Source organism: Camarhynchus parvulus, chromosome 12 (genome assembly GCF_901933205.1).
Source record: "Camarhynchus parvulus chromosome 12, STF_HiC, whole genome shotgun sequence".
NCBI classification, from domain to species: Eukaryota; Metazoa; Chordata; class Aves; order Passeriformes; family Thraupidae; genus Camarhynchus; species Camarhynchus parvulus.
This window is the reverse complement of record NC_044582.1, coordinates 20141494-20158887: the sequence shown is the minus strand read 5'-3', so window position 1 is coordinate 20158887 and position 17394 is coordinate 20141494. Positions and strand designations below refer to the sequence as shown.

At 40.6% G+C, this 17394-nt stretch overlaps 1 protein-coding gene across 2 annotated transcripts in view; it reads left to right on the top strand.

Moving 5' to 3' along the window:
* FGD5 (FYVE, RhoGEF and PH domain containing 5) overlaps positions 1-17394 on the top strand; it is a 76850-nt gene that overhangs the window by 55678 nt on the left and 3778 nt on the right. For both annotated transcript variants that reach the window (XR_004061103.1, XM_030956707.1), the window contains exons 13-20: positions 3956-4039; positions 5708-5787; positions 9275-9374; positions 11464-11601; positions 12686-12788; positions 14791-14921; positions 15237-15365; positions 17033-17181. Coding sequence is in view for 1 of the 2 variants with exons in the window: in XM_030956707.1 (XP_030812567.1) it covers positions 3956-4039; positions 5708-5787; positions 9275-9374; positions 11464-11601; positions 12686-12788; positions 14791-14921; positions 15237-15365; positions 17033-17181 (914 nt within the window). In the remaining variant the exon portion in view is untranslated. The remainder of the gene's footprint in view (positions 1-3955; positions 4040-5707; positions 5788-9274; positions 9375-11463; positions 11602-12685; positions 12789-14790; positions 14922-15236; positions 15366-17032; positions 17182-17394) is intronic.

Genomic DNA, 17394 nt, shown 5'->3' with positions numbered 1-17394 from the left:
TTCATAGTCAAAGCCCGGCCTACACCTATGGTTACCTAAAGCCCACGTAGAATCATGACTTCATTGCAGTCACAGGAAAAAGGCTATGCCAGAAACTCCATGAGCTGGCGTTAAGAAACAATGTTCTCAGCAGCAGTAACTCTGAAGTCTACTGATAACCACTTAATAACAGATGATAATTACATTCCTACTGATCTCTCTTCTGCAGCACTTGCCTTTGCTAGTCTTCAGAATTACTTTGGAACTGTGGCTAAAGCTGGGACAAAATTCCAAGACATCACTACCCTTTAGTCTTCCAATGTGTTTGTTGCTGTCACCATAACCCATTACTGTAGCAGAAACGGAAGTGCTACAAACTTAGCTGTTGTAACTGGTACAGAGAATTTTAAAGGAAGATCAAAAATCAAGTTGATAATAAACACTGAGAGGAAAGTAATTTAAACATGGGATAAACTTATACAAATTTCAAGTTATCCAAAATGATTGTATCAGCTGGAAGGTCATAAGTCACAAGAGGCCAAAATTACTGGAACAGAACAAGCACAGAAATCACTTTCTGGCACTCTCTAGTTTAGGAACTACTTCCTGGGGAAAGTTCAGATGTTAACTGCAGAGAGAGACGTGTCTCTTGACAGCTGGAGACATTACAGTAGCCACTGTCTTGTTAATAGACGCTCTCACTATCCAGAAACAGTGGGTTTTTTTCTTCCTTTCAGTCTTTCTTCCTTTCAGTCAGCAAGGCAAATTGTGACCAAATGTGCTGTCATGCAAAGAATGGGGTGGAGCTAGTCATAATGGTCACTTTCAAGAACCAAGAGGCATAAACCTGGCTTATTTCCTGATCTAACACACTGAAGTTGCAATTACTTCAGGCTTCCTGTATTGTATCTCCAGTAGGGGCAGGGAGAGGGTGACTGGATCATTGAAATTACTTGAAACGTATTGGCAAATATCTATCTTCAGGTTCAGTGATTTCTGTGGAAGAAAAACCCATGATAAAACCCCAAGACTAGAATAATTTCCTAAACATTTTCTCCTAAAACTGACATTTATTTAAGGCCTTTATCTTCTAAGGACCATATTGTAATCCTTTGAACCCACTTGTAAAACTCAGGTTTGTCTGTTAACAAAAATATCTTTCAGAACTTCTTTTTAATGCTTCACATGTCAGCAGTGACTCAAAAAGATCACCAGAAGATAACATGTAATAGAAGTAGCTTGGCTTTGATGGAGTAAGTGTATTTACCTTCACTATCCCAAGGAGATTTTTATATTAAGAGCGTTTTCTGAAGTTCTTAGTAGTGAAGTTGCTCTGACTAAAGCTAAATGAAGACCAGGAACTGGAGAGAATTTCAGAGCAAGAGTACACACTGAAGGATAACCCTGAGAACTTAATCCCTACACGTCCCAGGAGATGAGCCCATCAAACTGAAATTGTAGCTAGAATAGGCTGTAAAACTTGGGTGTGTGCTTGGCTTCTGCTTCGCCTGTGCTTTCAAAGTGTGCTTTAGTGATGTGCTCTGAATATTTATCTACCCCTAAGGAGCACTGTATGTCTCTGCACAGCACATATATGCATGACAGTGTAAAGACAAATTTCAAATGTTTCTGCAGGTGTGTATTGTGTGTATCAAAATGTTACTTGAGCTGGCTGTTTTGCGTAGGCTGATGGTATTGTTGAATCTGGTGTTTCCTGGCAGGATGTTTTGTGAGTTTTGCTGTGTGTCTGTTTCCTGAGTCCAGTCTCTGTTTACAAGGATGTTGTGGCCTCTGTGCAGCACAGTATGGGCTGCTGAAACTGGCAGGTCCCCTAACTGCCCCTCACCACAAGACTTTGCAACTCAGAGCCTGTGTCTTATCTCACCCTTCTAAGAATTTCTCTACAAAGACCACTTGTTTTGAAAATGGATTGCAGGAAGCTGCTATCAAATGGGAGACTGTTTAATGCTGTATCTGGCAGGGTTGAAGTATAGGAGATTTTTGGAGTCACAGCTTGAAAAACAAGCTCCAGCACACATTCAGACTGGTCCACTGACGCTCAGGGCGTGTTTAACTCAGACTTGAATAGAAGAAGGCAGGGTTCATAATTAGCTAGCCTTTGAAACATTCAGAAAAACCAAACACGCAGTAGAAGATTTTAGAAGGATACGAGTATATTACATATGGATGCCAGCAGTTTAGCAGGGCTTAAATTTGTTTGGATCAATCAACTTGAACACTGTAGGTTAGAAAACTTGCATTGACTCTAATGTTACTAGGTACTATCACAACAGAGAGAATTATAAAAAGAAGGTGGGGGGAAAGGAAAGCAGTGACTGGAAAAAAGGGAACAAAGGATGAGACATATCCTTCTTTCTCTGTGCAGAAAAAGGGTATGTGGTCCAATATCAAACTCTGAGCAGTCTGGGAATCCCAATTATTAAAAGTATTCTGGCAAACAAGAATTGTGTCTGAAGCCCAAGAACTTGTGGAAACTTCCCACAGGGTTCTAGCAGTCCATCTCCTTTAGTGCAGATTTCTGAGAGGCAGCAAGATTAGCTTTTATCATCAGCTAGTCTTCACTGCTTGAGGGAACAGTGAACAGCTGAAGCAGGAGGATGCATGAAACCACTGGTACTAATTCTGTCCATACCATTCATATGGCCATCACTAAGGTCTTTGCAAAGGAAACAGCAGTGAGTGCAAACCCTTTCTTTCTTCATGAATATGTGTACCTTGCTTCACAAGCTTTGAAATATTTTTCATGATTCCACTGTGTCAAATTGTAGCTAGCGAGACCTCCGAATCACAGCCTACTGCTAAATAGGGGAGAAAAAAAGGAGGGGGAAAAATGGGCAATTAAAAGCAAAGTAACATTTAGTAAAATCTTGGGATATTAATCAAGGTTGTCATGCTAATGATGTGCACCATAGTGTCATCCTTTATCAAGAGTAATAAAAAAAATATGCAGGTTTTAAAGAGATATATAACTCTTAAAATACATTTTAAAAATTGAGTTTGCTATTTAAGAAGCCTCATAGCAGACTATGTCAGGATCCTGAAAATCTCTCTCAGAAGTTCATTTCCTTGGGTTTAGTGCCCAGGTACTGCAGGGCCCATTTTAGAGCCAGTGCTCTTTAATATCTCCATGAACAACAGGGATGCAGGACTCTAAGGGATAAGAAGTAAGTTTGCCGATCATGCTAAACTGGGAGGAGCTGTCAACTTCCTCGGGGGCAGAGAGGCCTTGCAGAGAAACCTTGACGAATTAGAAAGATGAGCAATCACCAACCATATGAAGTTTAACAAGGACTAGTGTTGGAGGGGGAAAAACCTTTAGTGTAGACTAGGCAATGAGGTGCTGGAGAGCAGCACTGTGAAAAGGGACCTGTGAGTCCTGGTCAGCAAAAATTGAATATGAGTCAGCAGTGCCCTGGGTAACCAAGAGGGCCAGCCACGTCCAGGGGTGCATCAGGGTCAGCATCACCAGCTGGGCAAGGGAGGGGATTGTCCTGCTCTGCTCTGCACTGGGGCAGCCTCACCTGTAGCACTGTGAGCAGTTTTGGGCACCACAGCATAAGGAGCTAAAACTGTTAGAGAGCATCCAAAGGAGGAACGCAGAGATGGGTAAGGATTGAAGGAGAAGCCATACAAGGAGTGGCTGAGGCCACTTGAATTGTTCAGCCCGGAGAAGAGGAGACTGAGGTCAGACCTGATCATGGTCTGCAGCTCCCTCAGGAGGGGCAGTAGAGGAGCAGCACCAGTCTCTGCTCTCTGTGACAGGATCCAAGGGAACAGCATGAAGCTGTCAGAAGAGGGCTAGGCTGGATATTAGGAAAGTGTTAGGGTTAGGTAACAGTTCCAGCAGTTCATCAAGTTACAGCTTGTTCCAGGTATACCCCCCAGGAGAATGGGCAAGCAGGCAAGCCTGCAAGCCATATTGCAATTTATTGATTTTGTCTTTCTTTTCATATAGATGAATGATGTTCTGCTGTACACATATCCCCAGAAGGATGGCAAATACCGACTGAAAAACACTTGGGCTGTGTCAGGCATGAAGGTAATGCTTCATCTCTATTAAAAGCTTGAATTAAAGTTTTATAGGGAACTGCTGGTGCTTTGCTGGTTTATGTTTCATATCAAGCAAGGGGAAAGAGGGGACAGACCTGTTATCAGGGCATTCCCTTGTCTCTTACAGGAGACAGAAGGAAAAACAGTAGAAAACAAACATAAAAATATTATCTCTGTGACTTAATATGACAGCCTTATTCAGACTGCATAAATAATACAAGCCAAAATCAGTTACCCTCCAAACGTGAAACAGGAAACAGAAAAGATGTATTATCTCGTTTTGTCTCCAGCCAATGTATTCTTGTTCCTTTCAATATATTCACTAGAGCTTAGTCTGCCTGGTTTTAAACTCTTGCTACTCAAAATTGACACATGGCTGGTTTTCATGTGCCTTTTAATTGTTTTCATCAAAAGCATTAATGGTTCAAAAAGCAATTAGCCAATTTTATGGGGAAAAGGTGTATTGGGAACAATTTCATGTAGTGATACAAAACCAGCTTCTTCTTCAATAAATTTATAAATTGCAAACACAATTAAGCTGTCCTCACACTCTTTCCCTAAGTATTCATTGGCACCAGAACCTATACAACAGGAAATATTGGGCCAAAGAAGTCTATTGGACCCTCATAACTGTTCTATAACTAATATTCCAAGTTGTATTTATGTGAAAGAGAATTTGAAATGACAAGTCAAGAGTCTGATGATCTAGAAAATACACAAGATAAGAATTACTAATCATTAATTTCAGTGGAATGACACAGAAAGTTTAAGGTGTTGTGAAAACGTGGCAGGGGTTGATCACCCCAGGGACCTGAGAGTTTAAAACTAACTTAAGGATCCCAGAAGTTCCTAGGAATTGCCAAAATATTCTACTGTTTAGTGAAAAGGAGTTGTGGAGCAAGTTCTTACTGAGGTACATTTGAAATACTGAGTGACTAGCATAATGGTGCTTGTTAATAAAAATGTGTGAAACTATGAACCTATGTTTCTCCTCACTGGCTGTTGCTATTAGCAGGCTACTAATATACTCCATGGTAGGGAAAAAATTTTAGCTGAGGTATAGCTTTTAAGTTGGCTTTTTTTGGTTTTGGTTTTGGTTTTTCTTGGGTTTTTTTTTTTTTTTTTTGGCGGTTTTTTTTTTTGTTTGTTTGTTTGTTTTTTTTTGGGGGGGGTGGTTTTGTTTTTTGTTTTGGTTTTTGTGTTTTTGTTGTTGTTGTTGTTGTTGTTGTTTTGGTTTTTTTTGCTGTTACAGAGCCTTGCTGCAGGGAGGCATTTGCTGAAGTGCTTCACTGTATAATGCCCACACATCAGAAAAAAAGTAATTTCTATTCATTACAAGCATAGACCAAAATGCTCTGACACTTGGCAGACTAAACATCTCCTAAGTTTGTCATATTAAAACTGAACCCTCATAGATATTTCATCCTTATAGGCAGGATTATGGTTTTTTTTCCCTTCAGCACACCATCATGTTTAAATAGAGATCATACCTCATTACAACACCAATACAAAAAACCCTAATGCCCATCTTTTTGCATTGAAATATGAAACAGATGGTAGGGATATAAGAGGTCATATGCATTGAGACTTGTGTGGTGTATTGATTATAGACAGTTTAACTCATGTCCACATTCATGTTCATGGCATTTGTTTCTAGGTCAGTCGCCCAGTGATAGAGAAAGCCCAAAACATCCTGAAGATTGAATATGATGAGCATTGCCTGACCCTGTCAGCAAGGTACTGTTCCCAAATGTCCATGGCAGAGGGTATTAAAATTAATTCTTCCAAATAACAAGGTCTTCAGTGCTTTTAAGTACTGACTCTCCCACCATCAGTCTGCAACTACAGCTTGCGACAGAATGCCTAGAAACACAGCCAACTTCCTAAATTACACAGTGCCAGAAAAAGACAGGGATGGCACTTTCTTACTCAGAATCAGCATTCGGAGCTCTCATCCTTCCCAGAGCACTTACCATCTGTGGGGAGTGCTCAGCTACCAGTTAAAGCCTTTTGGTCCATTTCCTTTTATAACCATATCTGAGATTTCCATAGACCTCCACACTCTTCACAATCCTCAAAATATAATAATGAATTACCTGCCAATTATAAAAGCAAGATGTGTACAGTCCTTCTGTATTGTAGAAGGGAAATTCTGTTGCATGTCCCCTTTCCCCAGACCAACTGAAGTTGTCATCCCTAGTGAGCAGCTTGGGATGCACTGCTTACATTATTAGGATGCTTCTTTGCCTTTTGTACTCATATCAAGTCCATGCTTAATTAGGATAAATAAAGTATGGGAGGCAACTGTGAGCTATGTTTGTTTGTAGACAGAACCAGCACCTGAGACTAAGGTTATCCTTCTGATAACAGGCAGACAGAGGCTGGGATAGAGCCCCTTCCATCTCCTTGTGCTGCTCATTCTGTGACAAATCTGCCAGAAGTCACCCAAGAATAGTTATTCCTCCTTTTTGTACTGGCTGGCAGAGCTAATGAGATACCAGTGAGCCAGTAGCCAGCACACTCTCCTAACGCCATTGCACAACATCCTTGGCCTTTTACACTCACCAAAAGAAGCACCAAAGACGTGAAGAAAAGTGCAGAAGGCTTCAAGTATCTCTAAAGACTATATTTTACTGCTCACACTGAGGGGCTGCAAGCTGCACTAAAGGCCAGTGGTAACAACCAAAGTGAAAACCTGAAAGCCTTTATATTTGTATGAGACAAGGTGAGTGAACTGAGTAAATACAACATGAATGCCAAGGACTAAAAGCTGTAGACCAAGGATGACCAAAGCTCAGAAGTCAGCATGGCTGTATGAGCAGATAGTACTGTAAAGTCTTAGCATTTCCTGCTGAAAGTGGCTCATTCACCTGAAGAGCCATGTTATTGGTTTAGCAGGGAGCTACTAACAGATTTGAGCACAACACCTTTATGGAGAAGGCTCATATGCTCTTATATCTTTATTTACATTCAAAAATATTAATCTTGGACACAGGTATAACTCTGTGGTGCTTATATAAAATACCAGAGAAAATATTAGGATAATACAGTCAATATTATCTCCTGCAAGGCTAATTTAAAGCGATAGTGGTAGCGCTCTGACAAAATCCCATCCTGGTCCAATTTCTTTGCTCTGTGAATGTCCCCTGCTGTCTAGTGAAATGCAGTGGCAACTTGACCCCCTCTCTCTGTTTGCTTAATGATGAATACATGAGCTGACATGGATAGCTGATAGCTCAGCACAGAAGATGCATCCCAAAAATCCTACAAGGACCAAATGTGGCAATGGTGGATTAAGGGCTGAGCATCTGAGTGTCAGAGGTTCAGGAAAAACTCTGCTGAGCTTTCATGCAACCAGTCAAATATCTAATTAAGAACAAGCCTATGCAAATTGACATAATTGATTTTACTTATCAGCATATGGGTGTTATTCCCACATTTAGTCACTAAAAACCTGTAATTACTTCCTAGGTATTTTTAATTGAGTGGAAAAGAGGCTTTAGGGGCCAATTAGATATCAGACTTTTGCTAGTATGTTGTCCTTCTTACCTGTCTTTCCTAAAGTGGCTTTAATTTCCACCACTATATGGGCCATGATTTCCTTTGTGTTTCTTTTGGGTTTTTAAATTATATCTTAATTCTCAAGTGAAGAGAATTTCCATTAAAGAATTAGCAAGACAAATGTTTAAATCAGGAAAATCAGGACTTCTTTTAGTGTTTTCTAGGCAGTGAACATGATTTGTCTGGAAGATACAGACATCTTCAGATTTCTTAGAAAGTGTAATTTGACAGGTGGTAACTTTGGTAGTAATAAGGAGTGACTAGGCTAAATAGAGCTCTGAGCAACCTGGTCTAGGGAAAGGTGTCCCTGCCCATGTCATGAGATGATCTTTAAGGTCTTTTCCAACCCAAACCATTCTGGGATTCTATGACTAGTAGTGTGACTCTTGACAGAGGTGATCTCTTGTAACTTAGCTCCTTGGCTTCCAGAGGAAGCTACCCCATTTGTAGTACCTACACTAGCTCAGAGTTTCTGCTCCAGGCTTGTTGAATTTTGCACAGGCTGATGTTTGTCAGACAAGGGCTTATGCTGATAGTGCAGAGGGATGCCAAGTCAAAGATCATCAAGAAAATCTGGAAATCTGGCAATCTGGCATTTCCTCTCTTTTTGTGCTCTTTTTTTTTTTTTTTTAAGACCACAAAACGCAAATTGTTGTCAGATGTCTTGTTTGGTGGTCTTCATGAGGACAGTGTGAGGAAATGACAGCTGAACAGCAGCTGGCAATGATGCCACTGCTAGTTTTTACAACAAAGTCTAGTGGGTAGCTTTAACGTGAGTGGCTGGTATGATCTGGAAAGGGGAGACCACACTGAGTTGCATTCTCTCCAGCGACAGGCTAGAAACCACTAGAGCTGTGCAGAGTTTCAGATGAACAGGAAGTGCACAGTTTGAAATCACAGCAGAAAAACCAGGCAGGATACCTCACAGCTGTAACACGGCAAATGCATCTGTAAAATAACAGGAACCCACCCTGCTGGTTTTTGGGGAAAGCTGGACTAGCAGGCAAATGCGAAGTGCTTGCTGGTTTGCCTTGTCCACAGGGGGCATCTAGGGGCCAGTCTGGAGAATTACTGGCCTCCACGGGTAACTGCAACTCCAGGGAACACCCAGCTTCCTTCAATAATTGCTATCCTGGCTTCTTCTGTTCCAGGAGACTGGAGGCTGTCTGTGAAGAAGCTAAAGGAAAATGAATCATTCACACCTCTACCGTGGGCAATACACTTCTGCATTTCCCAATATGCAATTCACCTAAGCAGCCCACTGTAGAGATGAGCATAAACACGCTTGTTTTGAGCAACACTCCATGCACTAGAGTGCCTAAAAGATAGGGCAGACAAGGACAAAAAGACAGGACAAAAAGAGCCACTTCATATTGTCCTGTGTGATCCAGGATTGAGCAGCTTATACAAAGCCAGAGACTACTTTGAAAAAATTTCTGGGTATTTGGTTCCTTCTCAGTCACAGTCCTAAGCATGGAGCTACACTAATCATCACTCTGAATATGTCCAACAGTCAATTTTGTTCCTGGTCAGAAAATTACAAGTTCAGTGCAGTAGTGGGGAAAAGCAAACATTCATGAAGTGAAACTTTTCTCCTCTGATCAGTTTGTTTCAGTCCCTGCTGTACATGGCATTTACTGCTCTGCTGTATTTCATTCCCCAGCTCTTGCTCAGAAAGGGATGACTGGTACAGCTGCATCACCAAACACATCCCAGATGACTGCAAAGCTCACAAGACTTCGACTTTCCACAGTAGCGTGGAGGTAAAAGGAGGCCAAATCTTTCAATGCTTGAAAAGGGAAGGGAGAGAAAGACAGAGACGAAAGGAGGAGGGTTGTACAATATGGAGTTCCTAGTAGCCATACATTCTATTTTCATTTAAATAAGCATGCCAAGCTTGAACAGTGAAACTCATCACAGCTCACGGGCCACCTCTGAAATATTAATCACACTCCATACTCTGTGGCCTTTGCTTAATTCTTCTGGAAGAAGACTGTTTTGTCCTAAACAACAAACAAGTAGTTATTTTCTATTTATTAAAAATAGCTACAAACTTCATAGATTTAAAAAAAACCTACCCATTAATTACACTAATATCATATACACAATAAAGTCACTATCAGTGCAAACCCCACCAGCAATATTGAAATTATACCAGTGCAATTATGCATATTATTATCTCATTATTTTCAGTTATTCTACTCCCAGTTAAGGAGGCAAAACCTGCATCTGATAAAAATTTAAAAAGCTATTTTAGATTACATAGAGCCTCAGTTTTACTAAATACAAAAGAGTGCTGGTGAGGCCACATCTGGAGTGCTGTGTCCAATGCTGGGCTCCTCAGTATGACACATGGAAACCTTGGGAAGAGTCAAGAAAGGGCAGCAAAGCTGATAAGGGACTGGAGCACCTCAGACAGGAGAAAAGGCTGAGAAAGATGGGGCTGTTCAGCCAGGAGAAGAGAAGGCTCAGGGATCATCTACTGTATGAATACCTGGAGGGCACAAAGAATAAGAAGCTGGGGTCTTCTCAGTGGTGTCCAGTGACAAGAGTAGAGGCAGTGGCCACAAACTGAAACACAGTAAGTTTCTTCAAACAGCAGCAAACACTTTTTCAGCCTGAGGGTGACTGAGCATTGGCACCCAGGGCTTCCTGAGGATGTTGTGGAGTCTCCATCCTTGGAGATGTTCAGAAGACACCCATACACAGTTCTTGCCAACTGCCACTATGTGGCTTTGCCTGAGCAGAGTGGTTGAACCAGGTGATCTTCAGAGTTCCTTTCCAAATTCAACCATTCTATAAATTAATTTTTTAAGACCTCAGAAAGTAAAAAATAATTCAAAAACAAATTGGACTTTTTTCAGGCCTGTATTCAAATCTACTTTCAAATATTTAACAGAAAAAACATTTTAAATTAGTCGGTTTAATCTAAACCAAATCCTTTTTCAACAAATGAAACAATAATTTATTTTGCATCTCTGCCTCTGGTATAAGTTTGAATGTGCGCATGGAGAAACTTGGAGGAATTTGATTTGTCTGATTAGATCCTGTGTGTTGGCAGAAGTCTAATTTCCATACAGGAAACAATCCTTCAAAAGCACAAAATTTGTCCTACTTGTGCCAAATGCTGAGCAGTTGTGAAATCACAATGGGGCACTCATAATACTTTGGTGCTGAACCTCAAGTAGCACACCTTGTTAGCTTGCATTCAGTTCCACACTGATCGTGGCTCCCTGGGCTTGGAGCAAAGGCACCTGAACATCACTGTCATGTGATGCATTTCAAGAACTAGGAACAGCAAATACATTTTCCAGAACTGCTTACACATCTTGAGATCAACCAGAAAGCGTGGATCAGATTTGGAGTGGGGTAAATTCATCTTTGGCTCTACTGTTTTCTTTATCCTCCCTTCCCTTATCACACAGCTGTCCCAAGGTGTAATGACAAAGAGCTCAGGGGCTTTTTGGATTTAAGGTTGTAGAGCTTTTTTTGGATATCATTTCAAAAGCTGCTAACAAAAAGATGTTTTTAAGTCATGTTCCTACCTGCAATTTTCATATGCAATTAGTCAGATGCTTTTCTGATGTGGAAGAGTGTCAGGGCCTGACCAAAAATAGATTTATGTGGATTTTACTTTTTGTGACTCTGGCTTTACCAGCAGTGTGTGCTAATCTTTCAATGCTGAAGCAGCTGTATGTCACTTATAGAAGTGCACTAAGAATGAGAAAATTTGGGGATCTTAGTAGGTGAAGGTAGACTGAAATGAGAGAATTGTATGTAATGCAACAGGGCTGACTAAGTGGACTTAAGGAAGTGTGGATGCTTCTTCATTTATTCTTCTTTGATTTTAAGCTAAGGGAAAGGCTTGGAATACCCTTGGGTGAGAGGCCTCCTACACTGGTGCCTGTGTCCCATGTCATGATGTGCATGAACTGTGGCTGTGACTTTACCCTCACTTTGAGGCGACATCATTGCCATGCCTGTGGGAAGGTAAGAGCTGTGCGAGCTTCTCAAGGGGGTTTTATTCACACCTCTAGGACACTGGCGGCTGCTGCTGTAACCTGAAAATTTGCAGCAACATCAAGATGACAATTCAGCTTCTAACAGAACCAGTGAGTGCTTTGCTAAATTAGCTAGTTAGGTTTCTACTGTTACTAGAAGGAATAACAGTAACTTTGCCTTAAGGTCAAATTACCTCCTAAAGGCTAGTTGTTAAAGGCTGACAGGATAATTGTTGTTGAGTGCAGCCCTTTTGTCTAACACACAGCTAGCTCTAGAGACAATGAAGAAATAGACTAAAAATACAGGCTCTGTTCTGGACCAGAGCAGCAGCACAACTACACCATGTCCTGTCCCTAATGACAGCTGGCAAAATGATCTTCCAAGGAAAGTGAAGAAACTCAGCAGCAGAGCATGGTTTGATCGGTGACTAAAGGGAATGTTTCCTCTGTGCTCCAAAGAGCTGTTGCCTTTTGCCCTAAAGCTCAGGGGATCTATAAGCTTTCCTGGTTTTATCCCTTGACCTCTGACTAAAGAGATTTGCCTGTATACATAAAACTGCAGTCCTGTTTTAAACCACTGCTGTCTTTTAAACTGATTTTAAAATTTATTTTAATAAAACCAACAGCAATTTTTGATAGGATAAAAAAGCATTTAACTTAATCTTTTTTCCTAATTCCACTGAGAAAATCAATCCGTACATACACAGGGTTTGGAAGAGCACACAAACTTGTTTAAGAAAACAATGTTACTTACAAAGCTACAAAAAGAGAAGTCATATTAAAGTGGTCTTTCTGTGATTCAGTGGTGGGAAGGTGTAAATTCCTGGAGAGAAGGACACAGTAATGGCGTGCAACCAAATACAGTGATCAATTCTGCTTGGCTTACAACAGTGTAAAGCTACAGCAATCACATTTCAATCAGCAGGCGTTTCCTGACTGCCACAGATTCAGGAGAGAGTCATGTCTGGTCCACTATCCAACTTCCTCTCCCAGCCAGCTCAGGGGATTTGTTTTGTATGTGCATGTCTATAAACTTCTATTGTATTTATGTGCCTCTCCTCTTGCTGAAACAGATTGTATGTCGAAATTGTTCAAGAAACAAGTACCCTATGAAGTACCTCAAAGATCAAGCAGCCAAAGTCTGTGATAGCTGCTATGTGGAACTTAAGAAAAGAGGTAAGATTCCTTCATTCTTCACAAAACTGACAAATCTATTTCCTGCTTGTATAATGGGGATGATTTAGGACCTGCCTTCTGTATTGTGTTTTGTTAAATAGTATTCCTCATTTCAAGTTTGAGGCATGTGTACTGAGGTTCTGGGAGAGCCAGGCTCTAGAGCAGCTAAAACTGCTTAGTGAGCCATAAAATCAAGTTTAGCAAACTGTTTTTTCAGACTGGAACAGAGGAAACTTAGATTAGCTCTACAGAAGAAATTCTTTGCTCAGAGGGTGATGAGGCCCTGGCACAAGTTTCCTGGAGAAGTTGCAGCTGCCCTGTCCCTTGGAAGTGTTCCAGGCCTGGTTGGACCAACCTTGTAGCCACCTCATCTAGTGAAAGGCATCCCTGCCCATGGCAGGGGATGGAACAAGATGAAGTTTAAGGTCTCTTCCAACTCAAAACATTCTGGGATTCTATGATTATAAGCTAGTTCTCTGAGACCTCCTCTAGCCTTTGGATAAACCAGAATAATGATAAAAACAATGTCCTACGAGGAGCAGCTGAGGACTGAGTTTGCCTCCTTTGAAGATAAGAAGTCTGGAAGGTGCTCTTGGAAGCTTCCTCAGGAGGAGACATGGAAACAATGGTGCTGATCTCTTCTCCCTCTGCTCCAGTGACAAGACACATGAGAAAGGTTCAGCACTTCAGCAGGGAAGGCTCTGACTTGATATGAGGAAACCTTTATTTTACCAGAGGGTGGCCAAACATTGGAACAGGCTTTCTAGAGAGGTGATCTATACCCCCTGCCTGTCAGTGTTTAAGAGACATTTAAACAATGCCCTTAATAACATGTTTTAATGTTTGGGCAACCCTTAATTGGTCAAGCAATTGCACTAGATTGTGGTAGGTTCTTCGTAACTGAACTATTTTATTTTGTGATGTAATTATAGGTGATAACTATTCCCTGTCATTTCTAATTAATTATCCATTAAAATAAAATGTCTTTGTCATTCTTCACTGTCCTCATCCATGTTGTTGCTTTTACAAAAAGAAATACTAAGGCTAAGTGCAGAGTCACTAAGAGCTGCTCTACAAGGCGAGTTTATCTAGTTACAGATGAAAGTATGAATTCAAAGCAGAAGAGCTACTGCCTATCTAGAACTTTGTATTATTATCCTACTATATAAGTCTCTTCTGATTTAAGTACACATCCAAATAAAAGACAAAAGGGGGAGAGGGGTTACAGATATATGAACAGAGAGTGAACAGGAAATAATTTTCTTGCACAACTACTCATGTAGACAGTCTCTAAAAGTAAGCTTACTACATTGCCAGGAAAAAAAGGCATGGGCAGATGAAGCTTCGTTTTTCCCTTCTGATTAAAGAAATTCATGCTAGCCAAGAAAACACATAAACAGATGCTGTCACAACAGCCAAAAAAAGCATCCCCCAGCCAATGTGTGTCCAGAAACAGTAACTCAGATTTGTGCTAAACTAATGCTATGCTTTACTAAGAGCTTTCAAATAATGTGTTGCCAGAAATTAAATCATGAAGATAAGAACTCGGACACATGGGCCTAATGGAAATTTTCAGATATAGAATAACTGTGTCCCATGTACAATTCAAAGAGAATGAATGGTTCATACAGAAAGAATGTTGCATTAGTGAATCTATCCTGGAAAGGTGTTACAGAACATAAAGGAGAAAGATGTCAAAACCATTTGCTTAATGCTCATTTTAAACAAGAAGAAACCAAGCTGTGTTTTGAGCTTTTCCAGCTGTCTTGCAGGCCTTTTCAAGAAACTTTAGGTTAGTACCATTAACTGAGGGTGCCATGGAACCCGCTCATCAGACTTAAAAAGGTGATTTGAAAGAAAGGCTAAAATAAAAACTGTGTATAAAGGAGGCATTGCATGTTCTGTAGTTATTTATATTAGTGTATCATGTCTCTACCCTAGCCTGATATATACCAACTTATCCATTTCCCCCTTCCCTTTCTGAATTTTCTTAATCTTGCAGAGCGGCCACTAAGTGTGAGCTTCCCTCCAGCTTCATCTAGGTGTTCAAGCAGTGCCTTCTCCTCTGTTTTCCACAATATTCATTATTCATCTTTTAAGAAACAGAAGAAAATCCCTTCAGCTCTCATGGAGGTAGGAACCAAGCTGCCTGAGAAAGGCAAGGAACTATAGAAAACTGTGAGCTCATATTTCAGCAGCTATGTTTTTAAATTAAACTGTGTGCAGTGGGCTCAGCACATGCCTTGGTTTACTTTCATTATGCAATTTCTTTTTTTTTGCTTTTCACAGTAGTGTTCACAAAAATACTCTGAGCTCTGGAGATAGCACAGAAGTGTCTTGAGCCCACTAAAAGGTTTCACTTAGTGGTTGGTGTGATGCAAACATGCATAATCAAGAGGGGAAAAAACTTTACTGTTACAAATCCTGATTTCTCCTACCGTGCTCCAGGTGGCAGCCTCAGGAGAGGGAGCTACCATCAGTGGTTACCTCAGCAGATGTAAGGGAGGCAAAAGACACTGGAAGAAACGCTGGTTTGTTATCAAAGGCAAAGTCCTCTACACCTACCTAGCAAACGAGGTACTGTGCAATCTGTCTTGAAATAGTTTTCTGTCTGAGACTCCTTCTTTGTTTCCTACAGGCAGGAGACCAGTAAATGGGCAAGGTATAAATGGTAGTTCTTCCAACTGCCTGCTTCTGAGACCTGGTCCTAACAGACTGACTTGGCCACAGGCCTAGCTGGACCTGTCACATGCTGCCCTTCATTATTTGATTTCGTATTATTCATACTATTACAAATTGTCAACCACTGGGAACCTTAACATACATATTTACACCTAAAGACTTCAAGATCCTTCAGTGTTCTCTGGTGCACTTAGTAACTGTCACATATTTTTGTAGAGGGAGAGTACTATGATCCATTTTGGGTGGGGAGGAGGATCTTGTAGTTTGGCAAATATAGATAAGACATGCTTGTCCAACTAGCACCAACAGAGAAAGACAGGAGGCAGAAGTGAGAACAATGCCTTCTGTGTTGGCCTGCAAGCTCTTCCTTACAGTCAAGGAGGCTGGGTATCAGCTAGATAATTTTTATGTATTTTATCCCTTTTCTTATTATATAATAGCTGTAATACAGATGAACTTGAAGTGTGATATAAAGTTTGGTTATAATTGATAGATTTCATAAGCAAAACCATAAAAATTCATTTTGCTCAAATAAAGGATATAGAATGCCAAAACCTGTCAAAGCAATGCTTGGTACTTTAAGCCTTTAGAATACTTTGAAAACATCAGATATTTAAACTTGAATCACCATCACCTGTGCTGGTTACATGAAGCAATGTTGTCCCCTTTAAACAGATAAGGAGATTGAGTCACAAAAGGATTCATGGCCAAAACCAGCAGTTCAGACCGTTAGCATCAAATTCTGTATCCAACACAATTGCCTTATCTCTTTTAACCTTAAAAGTGATTATTTCTCATTCAACAATAGGAAAAAAGCAATAATGGGTAACTTTACATTCCTAGGCTGCAATTTACCTTCTAAAAGCAGAGGCGAAGGCAATATACACATGTAATCTACCTAAATGTAGTGACCAAAAACTGCAGCTATCAGTAACAGCTTAACTGCAATTTCATTAAGCCTTATGGTTTTCTTAGACTCGTACAAAGCTGTGTCTACCAAGCAAAATTCATGGGAGTAAATTAATGATTAATTACATTACTAACTAGGAAATTTCCAAGCAGCCTTTTGGAAAGCATGTGTGCAGCTTGAGAAAGGGCAGATTTCTAAAAAAGTCACTCTCGCTGTGAAAAGAAATGACAAGCTACCACAAGAACCACTACTTGCAGCCAGCAAATAAAAATGATTGAAAGAAACATAACTGGAAGTGAGTCTCAGGCTTTCAGAACTGCTGCTGTACTCTTAGTAATCTCAAGTTTGCCTCCTGGACCATAATGTCAAAAGCAGCCATTAAAGGAATGGCTAATTTGACCTTCATGGCCATGTGGATGATCATGAAGAACTGGACTTTGAGAGCTGGTGTTCAAGACTCAGAGTAGATAAAACATACGCAGTACACAGGCACTGTTCTTATTTGGGTTAAAAGCCATGTGTCCAGCAGAACATCCACACTACCGCTTTTGCAGAACTGTCACAGAGGGGTTGCATTATTTGCTTTTCAGAAAGAGCTGTCAAACTGTTACAAGCCTTCTCTCTACATTTTGGTTTGCTTCTTCACTTTCAGGACAAAGTTGCTACAGAAAGTTTGCCTTTGTTGGGTTTCACCATTGCTCCAGAAAAGGAGGAAGGAAGCATGGATACAGTTTTTCATCTCTACCACAAGCAGACGCTCTTTTATAGCTTCCGAGCAGAGGATAACAATTCAGCACATAGGTATGGGGATAGACTTCCACATTAGCCAGTGAGCTTATGTGGGGATTTTTCCCTCCTTCACTTCAGAATGCCTTTGTAACAGATGAAACAGCTTTCAGAATTTTGATTAAGCCAGATTGCATGTGACTGGCCTGACTGACATTAAAAATCTACCTAGTGCTTTTCAGTTCCTTCAGGAAGGAGAATTTGCTCCCTTCTGTAGGTAAAGAAGAG